Here is a 20,504-nt window from a genome sequence, read left to right as displayed (position 1 = left end):
TACGTAGTTTATCCTAATATTAATTTGTTATATATAATTATAATATAATATTACATTATATATTACAATAATATGAGTGAATATATTCGATTATATTAAAAATTCTAATATTATATACATATTTTAACATTTAAAATTTAAAATTTTTATAAATATAATTAAATTTTAATTTTAAAAATATATTTATGTAGTTAACAAATACAGTAATAAATTTATAAAATCCAGGTTTCAGTTATCGTTCCGCGATTTGAATGGATGTCCATTCCATAATTCCAGCTGCAGCCCAGCCCTCCTCCGTTCTAAAATATCCCTAAGACTGCACGTGGCACTGACAGCTCCATTTCTTTTTCCAGAACAAAAAACAAATTTTGCTTTCTTTTTTATTCAATTAATAATATTACAATTTGAACAGTTGCTGTAAAAAAAAAAAAAGGAAAGAAACGCAAATACAACACCAGCCAATGGCAATGGGGGATGCATGGCCCTCGCGCCTATAAATCCAATCCTCATTTCGCACAATCTCTACCCTATCACCATCTCATTCTCCGTTTCCTCCTATACTTTTCAGATCTGTAATCAATCCAGAAGCTTCCCAATCCTTCTCTTTTCATTTCCACTTCCGTTTTTTCGCGCATTTTTCTGGATTTGCTTTTTGTGATCTCAATAGTATTCATGGCTGGGGGCGCCGAGATCAAAGCTGCTGCGTCGCCTAACGTGAACGGGAAGGCAGAGATCTGGAATGATAACTTCGATCCTACGGCTATTCGAGTGGAGCCGTTGCCTCCCGTTGTTTCGGAGCATGGAGTGGAGAAGCCGTCGGAGAGGAAAAGCAGGGAGATTGTGTTGGGGAGGAACGTGCACACCACGTGCCACTCCATAACTGAGCCTGAAGTTAATGATGAGCAGACTGGCGACAAGGAAGCTCAAATGGCTGGCGTCTTGGCTCGATATCGCAAGAACCTCATGGATCGGACAAAGCACCATTTAGGTACCGTGTATTTCATATCTACCGCAATTTGTTCAATTTTTTTTGTTCAATTTATTAATAATTTTGATGGCTTGAACTAATATCGAATCGAAGTGAGTTAAACGGTGCTTTTTGTTAGTACTTGTGTATTATAAGATCTTTTATAAGCAGAAACGGGGAACTAAGCAAAACTTGTAATTACCTAAAAAGGAGAAATCTGGCCTCGATTCAATGTGATATTTTGTATGATTCTAAAATTTAAACACTCTTTTAACTGTTAGTTTTTTTGGAAATTATATTTAGTTTTGTTCAATATGCTGTTTTGGCTTTTGTTTTAAAACATAAGGTAGGTCTTTGTGTGTGTGAGTTTTGCTTAAATTGATACGTCTGTGCACTTCCGTTGGAACCTTGAAATTTATGTTCTATTAATTGAGTGCTACTTTTCAGGTTATCCTTATAATCTGGACTTTGATTATGGCGCACTAGCCCAGTTACAACATTTCTCAATCAACAATCTTGGAGATCCATTTATTGAGAGTAACTATGGAGTTCATTCAAGGCAGTTTGAAGTTGGTGTGCTAGATTGGTTTGCCCGTTTGTGGGAAATAGAGGAGACTAAATACTGGGGTTACATTACAAATTGTGGCACAGAAGGCAATCTTCATGGAATTTTAGTTGGGTTAGTGGTTTCTTATGATTCAGTTATGTGCATCTCGAACATTATTATCTTGTTTTGACTAAGAAACCGTTGATGATTGAATTTTACAGGAGGGAAGTGTTTCCAGATGGGATTCTGTATGCATCACGAGAGTCACACTACTCTGTCTTTAAAGCAGCGCGGATGTATCGAATGGAGTGTGTGAAGATTGATACTCTGATCTCTGGTGAGATTGATTGCATTGATCTCAGAGTGAAGTTGCTTGCCAACAAGGACAAACCAGCTATACTCAACGTGAACATAGGTCGGTCTCTCACCCCCTTTCTCATATGCAACCTCTCACTGTCACAGGTTCATTCCAATAGAAAGTCATCCTATTGGTTCAAATGAGATACATAACTTGGTTAATGATGTTTACTGTAGGAACAACTGTCAAAGGAGCGGTAGATGACCTTGATAACGTGATACAAACCCTTGAAGAATGTGGATTTTCACATGATAGGTTTTACATTCATTGTGATGGAGCTTTGTTCGGACTCATGATGCCTTTTGTCAAACGGGTAAGTTATCACATGTATAGCTTCTAATTGAATGTTGGGTTTTAATTTTTGAGGGAAGATAGCAAAGCTCCCTCATCACATTAGATGCATGAGCATACTTCTATTAAGTTTGATGTTTGTTGACATGCTTAAAAGATGTGAAAGGAACATTGTTATTAAGCTTTTATCCTTTCAGTAAGTAGATGATGAGTTTGTGCAAATTCTTCTAGTTTTATTTCTCCAACTCCTCTTATCCTATCTTGTGTTACCTCTTAAGCTTGATAGCATTTTCGGTGGTGAACAGGCACCGAAGGTTAGTTTCAAGAAGCCCATTGGAAGTGTGAGTGTTTCTGGGCATAAGTTTGTGGGATGTCCAATGCCTTGTGGTGTCCAGATCACAAGGATAGAGCACATCAATGTGCTCTCAAGCAATGTCGAATACCTTGCATCAAGGGATGCTACGATCATGGGAAGTCGGAACGGTCATGCTCCTATTTTCCTATGGTATACTCTCAACAGAAAAGGTTACAAAGGATTTCAAAAGGATGTTCAGAAGTGCCTCAGAAACGCTCACTACTTGAAGGACCGATTGCATGGGGCTGGGATCAGTGCTATGCTAAATGAACTCAGCAGTACTGTTGTGTTCGAGCGGCCCAGGGATGAGGAGTTTATACGTAGGTGGCAGCTTGCTTGTGAAGGGAATATAGCACATGTGGTGGTGATGCCTAACGTGACCATCGAGAAGCTGGATTTCTTCCTGAATGAATTAATGGAAAAAAGGTCAACTTGGTATCAAGGGCATGTTCAGTCTCCTTGTATTGCAGCAGAGATAGGCAAAGATAATTGCTATTGTGCTCTGCACAAGTCGAAAAAATGATTATCGGTCGTGATTTAGAATTAATGCCCTGTTTTCGTGTAGTTTGATATTTGAATTTAATGGAATATGGATTAGATCCAGAAGTTACTCCTATTACTTTCTCATTGTTAATTGCATTGTATCGAAGAAGCATAGACTTGGCAGAGTTTTATTTCTATATAGCATTATAGCAATGTATATGCATAGCAGTTTGATGAAATTCCATTTCAGGGCACATCGGTGGTCCACTGCCAAAGCCCAGAGAGCTGAATGTTGTGTATGGGTGAATTTTTAAAATTTTAAGAGGGATAAACTTATAAAATTCTATAAATAAAAATAGATTATTAATAAAAGATATTAAACATAAATTTAAAATATATGATAATTTAATTTTATTAGGGACGACTGCCCTTAGTCGTCCTCTCGGTCTATCCTATTTACTTCGGTACATGTAATTGTAGTTCGTCCTCTCATCCATTCCTAATTACTCCGATACGTGTAACCGTAGTTTGAGTTCCTTGTTCTCTGTAGTCAACTCGGTAGCGTCTCTCTGCATCATACGAGAAATATTTTATTAGAATCGGTTTCCTCATGTGGGTGGCCTACCCAAAACTCAGAGCCTCGATGAATCAATGCAGGTGCTCTAAGTCTTCCAAGCAGTGATGGACCTGCGTTCATCCTCTTAAAATTTCCAAATTTCCAAATTTTTTTATATTTTAGATATTTTTTTTATGTAGTTTTATTCAAAATCTGTTTCCGATCCTCTAAAATTTCATAAATTTGTCTCCCCTTCAAATTTTATAGTTTGCCACCCTAATATGAAATTTTATATATGTCCTGTTTCAAGTTATGCTTGAAATTAATTTGATCAATGTTTTGTTTTGATATGGGCAAAATCAGCTTTTCAAGGACTTGAAATAGTTGTTTTTGTTTCAAATTATGGCGTTATTTTTCTCTCTCATAAAATCAGTGTTTCCGCGCTTAAAAATCGATGATGACTGTTTTGGTGGTTGCTTTCGGTCATGTTTGAGAGCTTAAACATCCATTAATGTATTAGTATTAGTGTATTACTATTCAAATTAATTATTAACAAATGAATTTAAAGCGATGAGATACACCATTGAATTGAGAGCTTGTAGAGGATAGAAGTGTTGTAAAAGAGAGGAACGTACGAACCCTTGCAACACTTAATTATTGTTTAATTAAGGGCAAACTACATGAGTTATCACTTAGTTATGAGATGATTCCACTCGTTGTTGTATTATTATTTTTAATCAAATCCCTTAACTATTTAAATGATACTAACTAAATCATATACCACTAAATATCAATGAAATAGTTGACGTAATAATTAAAAATTGATATAATTACACATTTACACTTCATTACTTACATAATCATAAGATGATTGCAATAATATATTTTTACCTCGTATATTAATATAAGGCATTGTCATCGTAACTTTAGCTATTTTTATTTGAATGTGTAAATTAATTGAATTATAATAAAGTCTTAAGAATAATATGGTTATTCTTAAAAAGGTCCTTAGTCAAGTATTATATGAGTTAGATCAACAATAATACATTAAAGATTAATGTGTAGTTGATTGATGACAAGGTACTGTCATTGACATGAGAATGTCAAAATCAATGCAATAAGTATATATTAGAGAATAACATATTGGATTGACTCGTTATGAGCATGTCTTTGAATTATTATGTAATTGTTAACATTGCTCATAGTGATAACTACATGTATGACCCTCAACCCTGAGATTATCATTATCTTAACATAGTGAGTAGCATATTCAATAACTCAAATATGTATCATAACATGTTACACTATAAAGACTTATGTACATAGTATGATCTCTGTAGTGGGATATGATTTGTCAAAATGAGATTTGCCTCCTCTCACATTATGGGATTAATATCTTATACTAATTGATTGAGCGAGACGAAAAATATATAATCATGCTCGAATAAATTGATATGAGATATCATACTTATTTGTCTACTCAAGATATCAAAAAATATTAAATGAACTATACAAATATGAGTATTTTATGACTTGTGAGCATTCTAGATATAAAGGATAAAAAGAGTTAATACATAAAAAGAGTTAATCACATAAAGATTATATCGAATCATGACTCTTTTTAACTTAGGTGACAATGATATATTGTTAGAGACCATTCATTTTTGTAATATTAGAACTGTTCTGATATTATTACTAGTGTTACAAGAACTTAGAAAATCGTATCTATGATTAGAATGAACAAATACATGTATGATTGGAAATATATTTGTCACATGAATTAAAATGTTTAGTTAAATTAATATAATTAGACAATTAAATAGTGAATGATTGGTATGCACAAGTATGTTGTACATAAAATAGATATGATACAATCAAAATTATTGTATGGGATAATTATAATTTTTTGTTATAGTAATTAAAATATATAATTGTTATAATTGATTTATCACATATTCTACGTAAGGATAATTTGGAATTCAAATAAGAGCGAAGTTTATAAACCAAAACAATTAAGAGTTTTAGGTTTATGAAAATATTTTTTAATAAATTTGTGGTGAATACAAAATAGTTTTAAAGATTCTTAATCTTTTCGGGACTTAGGGGATAACAACAAATCTCTTCATCACTAAGGTCATTTGATTTGTGTAATTTATGAAAATAGTTTATATATATATATATATATATATATATAAAAGATAGTCTAGTAAGCATTTTATATACTCTAGCAAAATACTCTCTGAAATAGTTTCAATTTTAGTCTCTGTTTTTGTTCGTTTGAATTGGGTAGACGACGCAGAGGCGAGGACATTTCATGTTGTAGCTTGATCGACATCGCGTCAAGTGAATCAGAATTTATATGTATTTTTTCAATATTTTATTTCAAGACAAAATAAAATAATATTTCACATCATTATTCTTAGATTTGTCATTGTAAATGGATCTCCCGAAGAGATTGTTAGATTAAATTTTTCGTTGCACTATGGGGTGTATGAATAACTTTTAGGTTTCGTTTGATTCAGAGTATAATTCATTTATGTGAGAAATGTGTTTTCCCGTGATAAATATACCTACGTTTGGATGAGAGTATATTACCAAGTGCTAGTTAAAAGTTAAAACCAACAGTGATTTTTTTACTGATTTCCCGAGAATGTCTATCCCATCTCCCTTAGATATTTCATTATTTACATCCCGTTGTCTAAAATAGCCTTCTCCCTTCGTTCTGGCTGAAATCTTCTTCTTCTTCTTCGACCTGGTTATAAGTTTGTGTTCTCAAAATTAGAATTCCCAAAATTGAAATCCCTTTGCAAAGCCACTCGTTCCTTCCTCACGCTCCACCACTCTAGGCTCCAGCTGTGCGCTTTCGGTTTGCAGTCGTCAACGGTTGCCGGCTCATCGCAGCGGAAGGACAGGAAGAAGAGATTATCAAGTTTTTCACTTGATAAACCATTACAGGTAGCAGAGATTATCAAGGAGGACTTATGGCCCAATCCTCTCACTTATTTCAACAGTGTAACTTATTTTTTGCCTGGCTTCTTTCTCTGATTTTGTAACACATATTTTGTTTAAATTATGTTTTGCTTTCTTTGCTTTTGTTATTTGTAACTTCCTGATGTAGGAGGCTGATGAAGAGGATTTTGATGGAGATGAAGAGGTAGATTTTTTTTTTTGTTTTGAAAAACTTAATATATACACCCGACCATTTTCACTCTTCCCCTGCCCTGCTCTACCCTCAAGCAGTGGGGCTTTTTAGATCAAAATAGCTTTAAGTTTTTAGATCAAATTCGGACTATTTTTTTTATCGATATGTTAGGGTAAAGTATAATTAATAGAGTGTATTTTGAACTTAAAAAATGAACTTATCAATTGAACCCAGAACTGCTGCTATTGATAACAAAATGTGAATATAGATTGAGATTATTAAGGTTTAGAGGCTTATCAAATGGTTGGAATAAGTTGATAATTTTCTCTGGGGTCGTTTTGAATTGGTGACATTTGTGTGAGGCGTACTTTCTAGAACTTGCTATGTGAATTTTCTTATACCTGCACTCTGACTTACATTTGTCTCATGGAATTTTCGGCCAAAACCACTTCCATAAGCATTCCCAAACGGCCCCTAAGTAAGCAGAAGCCACCAATTTGCGTTATGTAAATCTAGTAGCATTCAACAATTTGCCATGTTAATTCTGTAGAAGCTGGTTGAATTGGGATAGTTGGAGGAGCTAGGTCCATGTGACTACCTCTACAAACGTGTATATCATGTATTGGCCTTAGTTTATTTCTAGGTGTTTACAGACACATGTTTTTGGGAATAATTCTTCTCTTACCCACCAAATCATTGGGATGGATTCGTGGGTTTTTCCTCATGTGAATGCCTTTTAAATTACTTTAGATCAGTTTAGCTCGATTTTCACCAAGTTCAGCATTGTGTATAGAATTTAGCTGTTGTGAGATGAATGGTCTTTGACCAAGTTAAGATTCTGGTTTCAAAATGAAGATATTTAGTCTGGATTACCGATCAGTGGACTACTCGATTTAGTAGTATAACATAATTTTGGAATTAGGTTGGAATAGCAATGGGGGAAATTGTGGTGATTTGAGAACATTATTTGCATTGTTTCCTTATTCTAGGAAATATTTCCATCTAGGTCCTAGTTGCTCTGAATCTTTATTTTTCTTGACATAACTCTGTCATACTTTGAACCATATCCAGATATGGTTTGGGTAACATGATCCTACAAAGATCCTCCAAATACATTGAAAAACTTGGAAGAAACTAGAAAGCCTGTATATGATGATTACACCTGAGTTTGAGTAGTAGGTTGCCATTTAGATATAAAACTGTATTGGAATTCATATATGCTTCAGAATTGTTGGAGAACCGTTCATTTATTTATACTCTGCTGCTGCATTCAATGTCTAGATCACCTTTGTGCACGTTCTTAAGTTAGATTGATATGCATGTAGGTATGAGTTGAATTGCATCGTTGCCATTGAGCTCTACTCATTGATATTTTTTGTGGTATCAGTTGCTTAGGAATTTTGTTTACCCTATTAATACTTTTGTCCATCGATAGGCAAAAGAGGACGAGGATGAGGAGGAGGAGGAGGAGGAGGATGGTGATGATGAGGATTAACAAAAATGAGTGGGTGGCCTTAATTCTGTCTAGTTGTTGGGCTTGCTTTAGTAAGAACTTGTGAAAAGCTGTCTCAGTGGTTGCTAAGTAAGGTTCTGGGGAGATTGACCATCCTCAAGATAGCTTTCTTTTTGCTCATCTCTCTTTTACCTTTTATAACTATTTTTATGTTTGTCCACCTGATCGGAACATGGAATGATATATATATATATATATATTGCACATTTTTAGAATTTTATATATGCTTATAATATTTCATGTTCTATTTGCCTAGATAATGCATGTTTAGTTTTAAGCAAATAGAGAATTATTTAATTATTTGCTCAATGTAAAATTCTTAAATGATAATATATTAAAAAAATAACCCCAAATCCACTTGAAATTACATTATTAGAACGATTGTATTATTAATGGTTTTTTAAAATATATAAAATTAGATAGATAAACAATAATATGATTTGATGTTCCATATGTTCATTAGTTCAGTAATGAACTCAAGCGCTAATAGGTGGTGTTTGGTATTGGGATGATTACTCCAAAACCCTCGGCAATCTACTTATTGGACTCTTTTTATATTCTTTAAGATTTTAATAGAACCTGAACATTATAATATTTCATTAGTATAAAAAGATAGTGTACGTATGAAAATTTTCATTAAAAAATGTAGTAGGAGTGTGATACTAATTTACGCGAACACTTTGATATAATATAATTAATTTATGTGGAAAATATTACCTAATGGAATCATCGTCATCATCGATTCAATATCATAGTGAAAGTTAAAAATCCCTAAATTGAACATGATATATTTTTATATAAATTATTTTTATATAAATTATGTTGAAGTAAAATTTTAATATATTTTTAAATAAATTATGTAAAATTTAATATTAATTAAAATTAAAATAATACAATATATATTTAAATAATAAAATAATATATTATCGATGAATTTTTATATAAATAATTTTTATTTAAATATATTATCGATTAATTTTTATATAAATAATTTTTATTTAAATAATTAGAATTTCACTTGTTAAAAAATATAGAACAAGGTCAATTTGGTAAAATATACATTTCATTAATCTTTTATTCCTTCAACCAAACACTGTAATCTTACATTACTGCCAAACAAACCAAACACAGTAATGTGTTAGGTAATGTCACATTCCGGTAATCTTATTCTCATTGGTAATGTTATATTCCATGAACCAAACGCATCCTTACAGATCATATTATTTACCTAAAAAAAATTTAAGGTAATAACAGATTTATGATGTCTAAGTGTTTGGCGTCACACATGTATAATATTGATATATTCAACGAATCTATAATCTTATTTGATAAACTTTAATAATTTTAAAATATTATCACTATGAGATAAATCATTATAATCGTTAATCATCAACGAAAAAATTATAGTAAACATGAGTCATTAACTCGTCTTAACTACATCATGTTCCTTTGTACTAATGTACCTACTACTACTATTGATGCTGCTGCTACTACTATTATTATTATTATTATTATTATTATTATTATTATTATTATTATTATTATTATTTTAGAGATGCTAATATATTTTACTCTTACTTAAATTTATATGCACACAAAATTTATAAATATAAATATTTATTTTTTCTTTAAAACAAAGTAAATTTTGAATTTCTATATATCTATTAGGTAAAATAAATAAAAACATCTTAGCAAAGTAGTTAAATAGTCTAATCTAATGCATATGCTTTAAGTTATAGTGCAGTACTTTTGTCCAGCTGTCACGGTGAAAACTTAATTAGAACAGAAAACAACCGATTAAAAATTACCATTTCTCACATTTACACGACCTTGAACATGAATATGAAAATTTTACAGCACCAGTCATTTGTTTATTTTCCCTGTTTATTATCATGCGAAATGAGACAACTTATTTATTTATCTGAAAAAATAAATAATAATGAAAAATAAACATATAAATGATCCTCCGACTGTATGCTCAACCCCACCAATGTGTTCTCTCTCACTCACCTGTAAAAATTCATTTCACCATTGCCGGGATCCCTGTCCCACTTAGCTGCTACGGCATCAACTCCACTGAGTTGATTCCTGGCATTTATCTGACCATCATGTGGCCTGTCAAATTTTCACTGATCAAGTTCGTTTGTTTCTGATATGGATCGCTCATTAGTGCTCATAGAAACCTGTTTGCTGGCAACAATCTCAAAGCTACCCCCTTCATCTTCATCTTCCTCGTCGTCGTCTTCGTCTTGATTCTGATCACTTTCCATGTCTTCCATTACATGATGGTGTTGGGGCTGGGGAGGAGGGGGCCATTGCTGCTCTGGGCGTACCATCAATGGGACTGAGTTCTGGGGGTTGTATTTAGAGCTGTCATGTTTGTTCTTTTCTCTATATAAAGCATCAAGTTGGTGGAAGTAGGGACATGTTTTTGAATCCTCGGGCCTCTTCTTGTTGCTCTCTTTCACCTTCTTGAAGTACTTATTTATGTTCTCCCATTTCTCTTTGCATCTTTTGGCGTTTCGATTGTAACCAAGCCTTTTCATTGCTGCTGATATCTCCTCCCACAATGGTCCTTTTGGACCACTGTCTTGGTATTTAGCGTCCAGGTTTGCCCTCAGCTTAATCAATGCTTCGATTTCGACTTTAGGCCACCTTGAAGAGCTCGGTGTGTAGCTTTGATCGCCGTTATCCGACTTCGACACGTCTAAATTCTCCCCTTGTGGCGGCACTGGTGGTGGTGCTGGCGTGTCTGCCAATGCCACTTCCGACACTGGCTTTGAAGGTGTTTGCTGCTGGTGGTGGTGTTGCTGTTGCTGTGGTGGTAGTGGATTATTTTCTGGATTTGGCTGCTGCTTCTGCCCGGATAACTTGTGCAAAAACGCCATCACAGCTGCATCCTTTGCTGCTGCTATTGATCTTTCTTGGCTTAATATCTCTCTTTCTCTATTTAATCTAGACACTTCTTGCATCCTCCAAGCTTCTTCGAGGACCATTCTTTCGCGCTCGCGTTTCTCGATTGCTTCCAAGAATTTATTCTGCATCTCCTCCTGCTTCTCAATCACCTCCTTCATCAGCCTCTCGAAGAACTCCTTCCATTTCCGTTTCCTCTTCCTATGACCTTCTAATCCTAGATCGGACGAGGTGGACGAAGAGGTTGAATTCAACATCAGATCCGCCGAAGAAACGCTTGGGAAAGACGGAATTGTAGGGCTTGCTTGCGGTGGTGGGGAATTGGACTGACTCGTAGGGTTCGGGTTTGTCGATGGGAAGGAAGGAGGGAGTGTAAGGTTTATATTCGGAGGTAGAATATTTTGCTGCACACTTGGGAGTGTTGTGGATGGAACATTCACATGTGGGAGATTAGTAGCTGCCGCCTCCATTGCAGGCTTTAGCTGCGGTGGCGATTGAATGGAAGGCTGGCTTTGGAAGGCTTCTAATTGATCGAAAAACCGATACGTCTTGCCATCGGCTTTACCACTTCGTCCATCTTTGGTTCTCTTGTGATACTTGTAAACGTTCTCGAATTTCTCCTTGCATTTCTTGGCACTTCGATGATACCCAAGCTCTGCTAGTTTCCTAAAATCACACCACAACACAAACAACAACTTCAAATTTTCTGTATTTGCACAAAAAATAAACTACCAATTGAATTCCACGTGTAACTCAAACGATCAGCAAGCTTTACTAGAAGCAAAAAAAAAAAAAAACTATGATAAACCCAGAAATCAGAATCGATACTGATGAACACAGTTCAACTCACCCAACAATACTTGTTATAATATCGAAGACAAAGAAATGTATAATTCTTGCACGCTATTTCTTTCCCCATTAAACCATTCCAAAACTTGATCAGATCTCCACCCATCAAACTTACAGAACCAGAATCTTTCATTGAATGATAAAACAAGAAAACAAAAGATTATCACCTTGAAACCTCTTCCCATAGTGGACCCTTAGTGCTAGCTTCACGAAAGGTAGCATCCATGTAGGACCTTATTTTCAAGAGTGCCAAAGTCTCCTGCCTCGGCCACCGGTTGGCTCCGAAAGACCGCTCACCTTCATCGACCCGGCCTCTATCGTCTTCACCTGAATTGTTACTATTATTGCCATTGGAATCAAACATGTTGCCAGCACCACCAGCAGCAGCAGCTTCATTGCTTCCATTAGGACCTCTGCTGTTGCTAAACATGCCAGCAGCAGCAGAAGCGGCATCACTGCAGCCGCTTCTGCTTCCAAGAACGGTACCACTTGTGTCACCACCACCCAGCATATATGACTTTTTTGGATGCGACAACTCCTTTCTTTGGCCCCTCCTTGGCAAGAGCTTGCTATTTTACTTACAGCTTTCAATGGCAAAAGGAAAAGAAAAAACTTGAATTAACGAAAAAGGAAAATATATATCAACAGAGGAAAAGAGGCCGTGAATTTTATTTCTTGTAATTCAAAAAGGGTTTCCATTGAAGATGGATTGTATATGTAATATAGGTGAATTTATTAATCTATTATGGTCTGTGGGATCTGCTTGTCATATGTCCATCTCAACAAGTAGCGTTTTCTTTTTCTTTTTCACTTCAAAACTTTCATATTTTCCTTTTTGCAGTGGAATCTTCAGAATTTTATTATTATTATCTTTTTAAATAAATAAATAAATGGTTTGTTGGTTGGTTGGTTGGTTAAAAAGAACAGCAAAGAGGAGCTGGGAGGCTTCTTTTATTTATTTATTTATTTAGTAGTAGTAATTAAAAAGTGGCACAGAAAGATACATATAATAAATGCAAAAAAAGATAAACAAATATTTCAGAATTTTATCTACAGCTGTTGCTGATCATTTTGCCTTTTTTATTTAGCTAAAAGCCCTCCTCTGCTTTAGTAAACCCTTTTCTTCTTTTTCTTTTTCTTTTTAATTTTTTAGATGAAAACACTCTTTTATTTTGTAAAAGAAATTAATGCACAGAGTGAATTCCAACTTGGATTTTTAGTTTTTATTTTGGGTTCTAAACTTTACTGCCAGTTGGCATCATTTTAATAAAATAACTAAAATACCCCCAACATGGATCCCCATAACATACACTATACTACTTTAATCATTGAAACCAATTATTTTCAAAATAATTTTTTTATCATTCAATTGCACCATCTGAATACCGATCTAGGTTTTCTTTGAGAAGCCCCAAAACTCAGTAATTACCCCCAAATACTTTAAATTATAGGTTAATTTTAAAATATTTTATAACATTTAATTCTATATATTATTGTCATGATGGAAGCGAAATTAGGGCTCGAACAAAAGGAATTGAGGACAAACCGAAGAAGGGAATTGGGGGAGAATCGAAAGAAAATGGGAATTAAAAGAGAATTAGGGATTGAAGTCTTACCTGATGGAATTAAGGCTGAGGCAAAGAGAAGAGCTGGATCATTCGGATGGGAGGAACAAACCATAACCAATTCCAAATTATCCAATTGGGCCCCATCAGGTTTCAACCCAAAACAGAACACAACAGATATTGAAATCACTTCGGGATTGGAGGATAAAATGGACCAAACGGTGTAACCCACGTGGATGGATCCTGTGAGTCAGTAATTTAGTAGTTAGTTTGTTAGATTTGCTGTCAGTAATACAGCTGTAGGGTGCTTGTAAATATATAATTGTATCTAATTTCCAAAAGGATGATATATCTTGAATGAAAAAACACGTTTTCTGTATCCTTAATTCTTTTCTAAAATCTCTCATTTCTTCTATTTAATCAACCCTAAACATAACAAATTGGTAATCAGAGCATGATTCCTGTTAAAGAGAAAAACTGGGAAAGTAGAAGAAAGTTCAAACGATGGCAGAAGAGATAATGTTGGCTTCCATTTAACAAAGTGTTAAAGAATTACAAATGCAGATGGAAGATCTTAAAGAGGATTCGAAGGTGCCAAAATGGTGGGAACAGAAAGAGAAAAGGTTGGATAATTTAGAAGCTGAGTTTACAGAGCAAAAAGGTTATTTGACGAGTATCTTGAAAATTCTGAGGAGTTAGGAAGGGGAGGAAACGTCTGAAGAGGAAACAAGTGTTGAGCGTAAAAATAACCAGGTAAATGAACCTGATGCTTCTAAATCTCTGGGTATGAAATCAGTACAAGTTACAGTAATAGGAGAAAAGGAAAGGTACTCTTACCAACCTAATAAACTAGGGATATTAGCTTCAATACCAGTGGTTTTTCCAAGCCATACACATTTGACTCAGAAGTTGCAAGAAGAAAATATTATGGGTAGTTCTAGTGAAATCAAAATGGGAGGTGAAGAAAATGTTGACACTAGAAACTTCTCTAAGGGTCATTTTGGGAACACAAGTTATGTGTTACCCAGACCAAAATTGGAGCTACAAATGTTTGATGGTAACAATCCTAGAGGATGGATTAGGAAGTGCCAGAAATATTTCAATCTATTGGGAATACCAGAAGATCAAAAAAATAGAAATAAATGCTATGTATTTAACTGGATAGGCAGAGACCTGGTTTGATGGCTATATTATGCAGAAGTATAGGGTCACTTGGCATGAATTTGAGGTTAATTTGTGTCATAGGTTTTGTGACAGAAACTATTCATACATTATTGAGGAATTCAATAAACTAATGCAGAAAGGAAGTGTGGAAGAGTATCAAGAGAAATTTGAGGAGTTAAGACCTTATTTGTTACAACAGAACATGCATCTGAGGAAGATTACTTTGTTTCTAGTTTCATCAATGGCTTTAAGGAAGAATTAAAAAAAATAAAGTTAAGGTGTTAGAGCCCAGGAATTTATCTGAAGCCTACAGGCAAACTAAATTATATAAGCTGGCTAATGAGATTGAAGGTAAGAAGTATAAATCTTCTAATCGAATTTTTTCTTACAATCCTTTGAATAGTCAACAAAATAGTGGGAATAAGGGTCCTATGCCTAAAACAAATTCTTCCAACACAAATCCTAAACAGAGTTTGGTGGAATACAGGAGAGCCCATAACTTATGTTTTAAATGTAGGGAAAATTTACTCATGGGCATCAGTGCAAAGCCAAGCAATTTAATTGCATAGAGGAATAAGAAGATTTTTGTAACACCCCCAGCCCGTACCCGACCCGGATACGAGTTTGAAGTGTCACATTGACTTTTCAAACTTTGACACTAAAGAAAAACAGGGAAATTTTAAACTTTCATTAAAACAAAATACGTTAATTTACATAAAAGAGACCACAAAATACAAAATAATATGAGCATTCGTAATTAACAACTTATTATATGCCAACACTCTATACACAACCCAAAATACCTACTTTGTCAATTACTTCTGATCTGATCTATTAGTAGTGATGCTGTCCTTGCCACTTCTATTCCTTCTCTTCTTGTTTCTTGGTACCTACGTGTAAATCACTTACACGCTAAGTCATAGACTTAGTGAGGCATAATCAAATATGGAAGAAAACTCTAACTATTTAAACATGCATGAACAAGTAATCTTGTAATGCCAAACCAAACAATTATAACATTAAATATATTGTAAGATATACATATACATATCACACATCGTTTCCATCACAATTCTTACTATCATATGTATCCTGTAATTATATCCTCTTGTACCTAACCTTTTTAATCAACATCTGATTCATTTAACCGAGCAATACATATATCATCCAATAAATCATACAATTAATATCACAAAACATATACAACACATGTTATTTATTTATTAGCCCATGTACACACGTGAGAACTGTAGATATGTGAGTCTATTGAGGTTGTGCACTATCCTGTCACCACAACTCGTATGGGGTCCCACTAGGAGCATATGAATTTGTCCCGAATAACCACTATGAAATATCTCGAAGGATCACTGTATGTCCCGAAGGATCGCGTAGACCCTCGACTCTTGGCATGCCAAATATACCTCTAACCCTCGTGACATATAACATGGGCATTTTCACTTATATCATTTCACATGTACACTTTCATATCATATATCATATAAGCTCATATGATTTCATATGCATATATCACGTAACTTATAACACTTCTCTTATGTTCATATAACATGCATATCATTGTTATTTATTGTTCACCTATGTTTTCTATAAATCACATAATACTGTTATATCCTTTTTCATATCATCCTGTGTTCACATATACTATATACATTTATCATGTATCATATAAACTTGTATTCACACATATCATTTAACATATGCAATAATCAATAACACACATGTATCATGTCAAACATATGCTCATATTAGTGAGTTCATGAATTCTACTATAGGAAATAAACTTGTCTCAAGTCTTATTTCCATTAAACATAACACACTATCTAATATGCACCCACCTTATCCTCACTGATTACTAATTATTCCTATGACTTCTTTCTTTTCGATCGAATTCTAACTCGGTGATCGTTCCAAAGCTTGCTCGATTTCGGTATATACATAATCATACATGGATCCATATCAATATTATAGTTGATATATTCTAAACTATCACTCCTTAGGCTAAAAAGAAAGCTATTTTTATCTTTTAATGAAGGTATGCATCGATGCACTACACCATGTATCGATGCATCCCTTGACGGGTGCATCGATGCACTACCTATGCATTGGTACATAAATCACATTCGATGTTTGTATTTTAATCGGGTGCATCGATGCACTACTTGTGCATCGATACACTGATGACATTCGATGTTTTTATTTTAAATGAGTGCATCGATACATTTCATGTGCATCGATACACCTTGAACAATTTCTGGGATTTTACCCTTGATGCATCGGTACACATTGAATGTGCATCGATGCACATAGCCCAGAAATGTTATTTTAGGATGAAACTCTCTTTATAATCTTCTCAACACTATCTATTTCCCCTCTTTTTATATCATTAACTCTCATACACCTATTTAAACTAATTAATACACATTTAATATCTCTTAAACTTCACAATCCATTCCTCCACATAGAATTTAAGAATCTCACTCAAATTCCCACATGTTCTAAATCTGATTCTAACCCTTCATATCCCTTAATCAAGTTGGTGACAAGTCAAATTCAACTTCTAATTCTCATTATAAACTTTATTTCAAAATTTCATTCAAGAACTTCAAATCTTTAATTCTTCATACTCCCTTCATCTTGTTGTTTTAAAGCAAATTAAGTTTTCCTTAAGCTCAATTAGCATCTAAGGAGCAAAACCAAACTTCAATATCAACTAATAAACAACTAATAAGAATTCTTACCTTTACCTTGGTTCGTACGCACAAAGAAGAAATGAGGAGAAGAGTTGTCTGGAAGCTTGGATATTTGCTTCCTCTCATACACGTGGCCTCCATATATCTAACCAAATTAATTATTTTCCTTGTAAATGACCATTTTGTCCTTCCATATTTCCTTCTTTAATATTTAAATCCTACACAACATTTTTCATGTGATTCCCACAAACTTTCAATTTATCCACTTTGACCAACAAATTTGGAAATATTTCAATTTGGTCACTCACCCGATATTGAAGATGTTACAAATCTCCCCTCCTTTAAGAAAATTCGTCCTCAAATTTTCATTGTACTAATAGATTAAACTACTGTCTACCCATCTCATATTCATATTCACATATTAGCTCTTTAGTTAATCTCGAATTATCATAACTCGACTTTATACATCCATATCATTTGCAACACAATAGACTTATCCTTCACTATCTGAACCGAGAGAAACATTCCTTCAATTATACTTTAACTTCCTTAATATATATAACTAAATCATTATCTTCTTATCTATAACATTTACTCCTCATCATAATTGGTGAAAACATATATTCTAAAACCAAACCGTCTTTCCACAACACTATCTATCATTTCCTTACTTCCTTATCAAACCTATAATGCACACTTTACACTCATTTCCAACTAATTTATTTATATCTATTTGATTCTTCATAAACCACCATCTTCTTATCTCATAAATCATATCTTTTTCCTTATACTTCTATAATCCTTTCATATCACTTATATTTATCTTTAAATAACATTCCTCATCGTATTTCCATAATTATGATATTTAACACTACTTGCACAACCTCATTCCTTGTAAAATCCTTATTCAATCAAAACATATTTATCCCTAATAACATATATCTTCCAACACTGATATTTCCAATCCGTCTAAGCTGATTAGTTGTACCTCTTCCTAATTTACAATCATCATTTGCATACTAACTATATAACTAGTCCATCTTCAATATTATTATTTCTAATCCCTGGAAAATAACTCTATTGGATTAACAGAGAATTCAATTCCCTGAATCCAAATGGAACACCTTCCACATATCTTGTTTACTTGAGCACTGTGCCCAACTAAATTTATCACTTTATATTACTACAAATGACTTCTATCTAAATTCCCAATTCTCTCACCCAGTCACTACTCATATATAGATATGCAACTCAGATCAACTAATATCATAACGCATTTACTGTACAATAGAAAAATACCTGCTACTATCTCTGGGTCATCACAGTCCTCATTGATCTGGAGATTATATACTCTAGATGTGGAGCGTATTTCTTGTTGAGTAGAAGATTCGGTGTGATTTCTTCCTCTACCTCTACCGCGTCCTCTCTGAGACATCGATGAAAATCGCTCTGACTGTACAGGCTCTCCATCCCTCAACGGACAATCCTTCATGTAATGCCATGTTTCTCCACATAGGAAACAGGCTCCAGTGACCACTCTACACAATCCACAATGGCTTCTTCCACAAATCTGGCATTGTATAATTTGACTTTGATGTGCTCGCTTATCACTAGACCTTCCAGACTGAGTTTGTTTAACTCTTATTTAATTTGATTCTTTAACGGAGGATGCCATCGATTCTGACGGTGCTTGCGATCGGAAACCCGAATCTCTACCTTTCTTGGGTGGTACCATGCTCGATGAAACCCAAGTTCTTTTAAAAGATTGAGCTCTCTGCTCCCCAAACCGTTCATTCTGAGCTATTTCAAGAGCTTTCGCACGATTTACTACCTCTTAAAACGAGGACAAATTTAACACGATTAACATCTCTTTTAAACTCGGGCGCAAGCCCTCTACAAACCAATCACACACATCTTTCTCAGTTTGAATCAACTCAGTTGCAAAACGACATAACTTGTTAAACTCGTACTCATACTCATACACATTATGATTCATCTACCTCAAATTCAAAAATTCTTGCTTCATTTGCCTGATGAACTGATCTCCTATATACTTGTGCTTAAATTCTTCCAAAAAAAACAAATACCAAGTTATCTGATCACTTGGCATCCTCAAAATGACATTTGTCCACCAAATTCTCGCTTGCATACGCAGCAAGGAGACTACTTCATCTAACTTTTCCATATCAGAACAATGGAGTCCTTCGAGCATGATTTTCACATCGTTAAGCCAAAGGTCCTCAACAATTGGACCTTCCTCGGCTTCACCTTTGAACTTAGGAGCTCCTAATCCTTTTAACTCTTTTGCCACATTCACTCTCTAATTTGAGGAGACAGGAGGTTGGAAACGCGCTAATATCGCGTCCAACGTCCTAAAGAACGTATCAACACTCCAAAAGGTGCCCATTCTTCACCTTGCCAGGACAGGGCAGGTGAATTACTACTCTCAGCTAATCTATCATCTCTCGCTTTACCTCGAGAGCTATCTTGTCCGGACATCTAATAAAATATAATCAAATCGTTCTATTAGCAAAACAACATACTTACTATTATATCATATCAGAAGTTTTCATTATTTTGTTGGCATGTATACTTTATATGACACTCTAGACTCCGATTTATACTGAGAATCGACTAAACCGTAGCTCTGATACCATTAAATGTAACACCCCCAGCCCGTACCCGACCCGGATACGAGTTTGAAGTGTCACATTGACTTTTCAAACTTTGACATTAAAGAAAAACATGGAAATTTTAAACTTTCATTAAAACAAAATACATTAATTTACATAAAGAGACCACAAAATACAAAATTGATCAGAGCATTCATAATTAACAACTTATTACCTGCCAACACTTTCTACATAACCCAAAATACCTACTTTGTCAATTACTTCTGATCTGATCTATTAGTAGTGATGTTGTCCTTGCCACTTCTATTTATGCTCTTCTTGTTTCTTGGAACCTATGTGTAAATCACTTACACGCTAAGTCATAGACTTAGTGAGGCATAATCAAATATGGAAGAAAACTCTAACTATTTAAACATGCATTAATAGGTAATCTTGTAATGCCATACCAAACAATTATAAC

General features: G+C 34.2%; 2 protein-coding genes and 2 long non-coding RNA genes across 5 annotated transcripts; 2 read left to right on the top strand and 2 right to left on the bottom strand.

The window, feature by feature from the left end:
* Positions 1-514: 514 nt before the first annotated feature.
* LOC120198651 (serine decarboxylase-like) lies at positions 515-3,138 on the top strand. Its single transcript, XM_039199959.1, has 5 exons — positions 515-988; positions 1,415-1,646; positions 1,736-1,929; positions 2,049-2,185; positions 2,469-3,138. Exons 1-5 carry the CDS (start codon positions 673-675, stop codon positions 3,039-3,041), a joined length of 1,452 nt encoding a protein of 483 aa, XP_039055890.1. The 5' UTR covers positions 515-672; the 3' UTR covers positions 3,042-3,138.
* On the bottom strand, positions 2,291-19,171 carry LOC120198654. Its single transcript, XR_005523384.1, has 3 exons — positions 19,159-19,171; positions 16,591-16,596; positions 2,291-2,413 (listed from the first exon to the last, which is right to left on the bottom strand). It is a non-coding gene; the product is annotated as an uncharacterized LOC120198654 (long non-coding RNA).
* LOC120198653 lies at positions 6,256-8,240 on the top strand. The gene is made up of 3 exons (XR_005523383.1): positions 6,256-6,569; positions 6,676-6,711; positions 8,135-8,240. It is a non-coding gene; the product is annotated as an uncharacterized LOC120198653 (long non-coding RNA).
* Positions 10,092-12,668, bottom strand: LOC120198650 (trihelix transcription factor GT-2-like). 2 transcript variants are annotated; one of them, XM_039199957.1, is made up of 2 exons: positions 12,142-12,668; positions 10,092-11,791 (listed from the first exon to the last, which is right to left on the bottom strand). In XM_039199957.1, exons 1-2 carry the CDS (start codon positions 12,483-12,485, stop codon positions 10,339-10,341), a joined length of 1,797 nt encoding a protein of 598 aa, XP_039055888.1. In that variant the 5' UTR covers positions 12,486-12,668; the 3' UTR covers positions 10,092-10,338. The 2 variants fall into 2 exon arrangements, with proteins under 2 accessions (XP_039055888.1, XP_039055889.1); XM_039199958.1 differs by having other exon boundaries at positions 12,150-12,344.
* Positions 19,172-20,504: the final 1,333 nt, after the last annotated feature.

Source organism: Hibiscus syriacus, unplaced genomic scaffold (assembly GCF_006381635.1).
Source record: "Hibiscus syriacus cultivar Baekdansim isolate YM2019G1 unplaced genomic scaffold, ASM638163v2 tig00117056_pilon, whole genome shotgun sequence".
NCBI lineage: Eukaryota > Viridiplantae > Streptophyta > Magnoliopsida > Malvales > Malvaceae > Hibiscus > Hibiscus syriacus.
The sequence above is the reverse complement of the archived record's forward strand: the minus strand, read 5'-3'. Positions and strand labels throughout refer to the sequence as shown.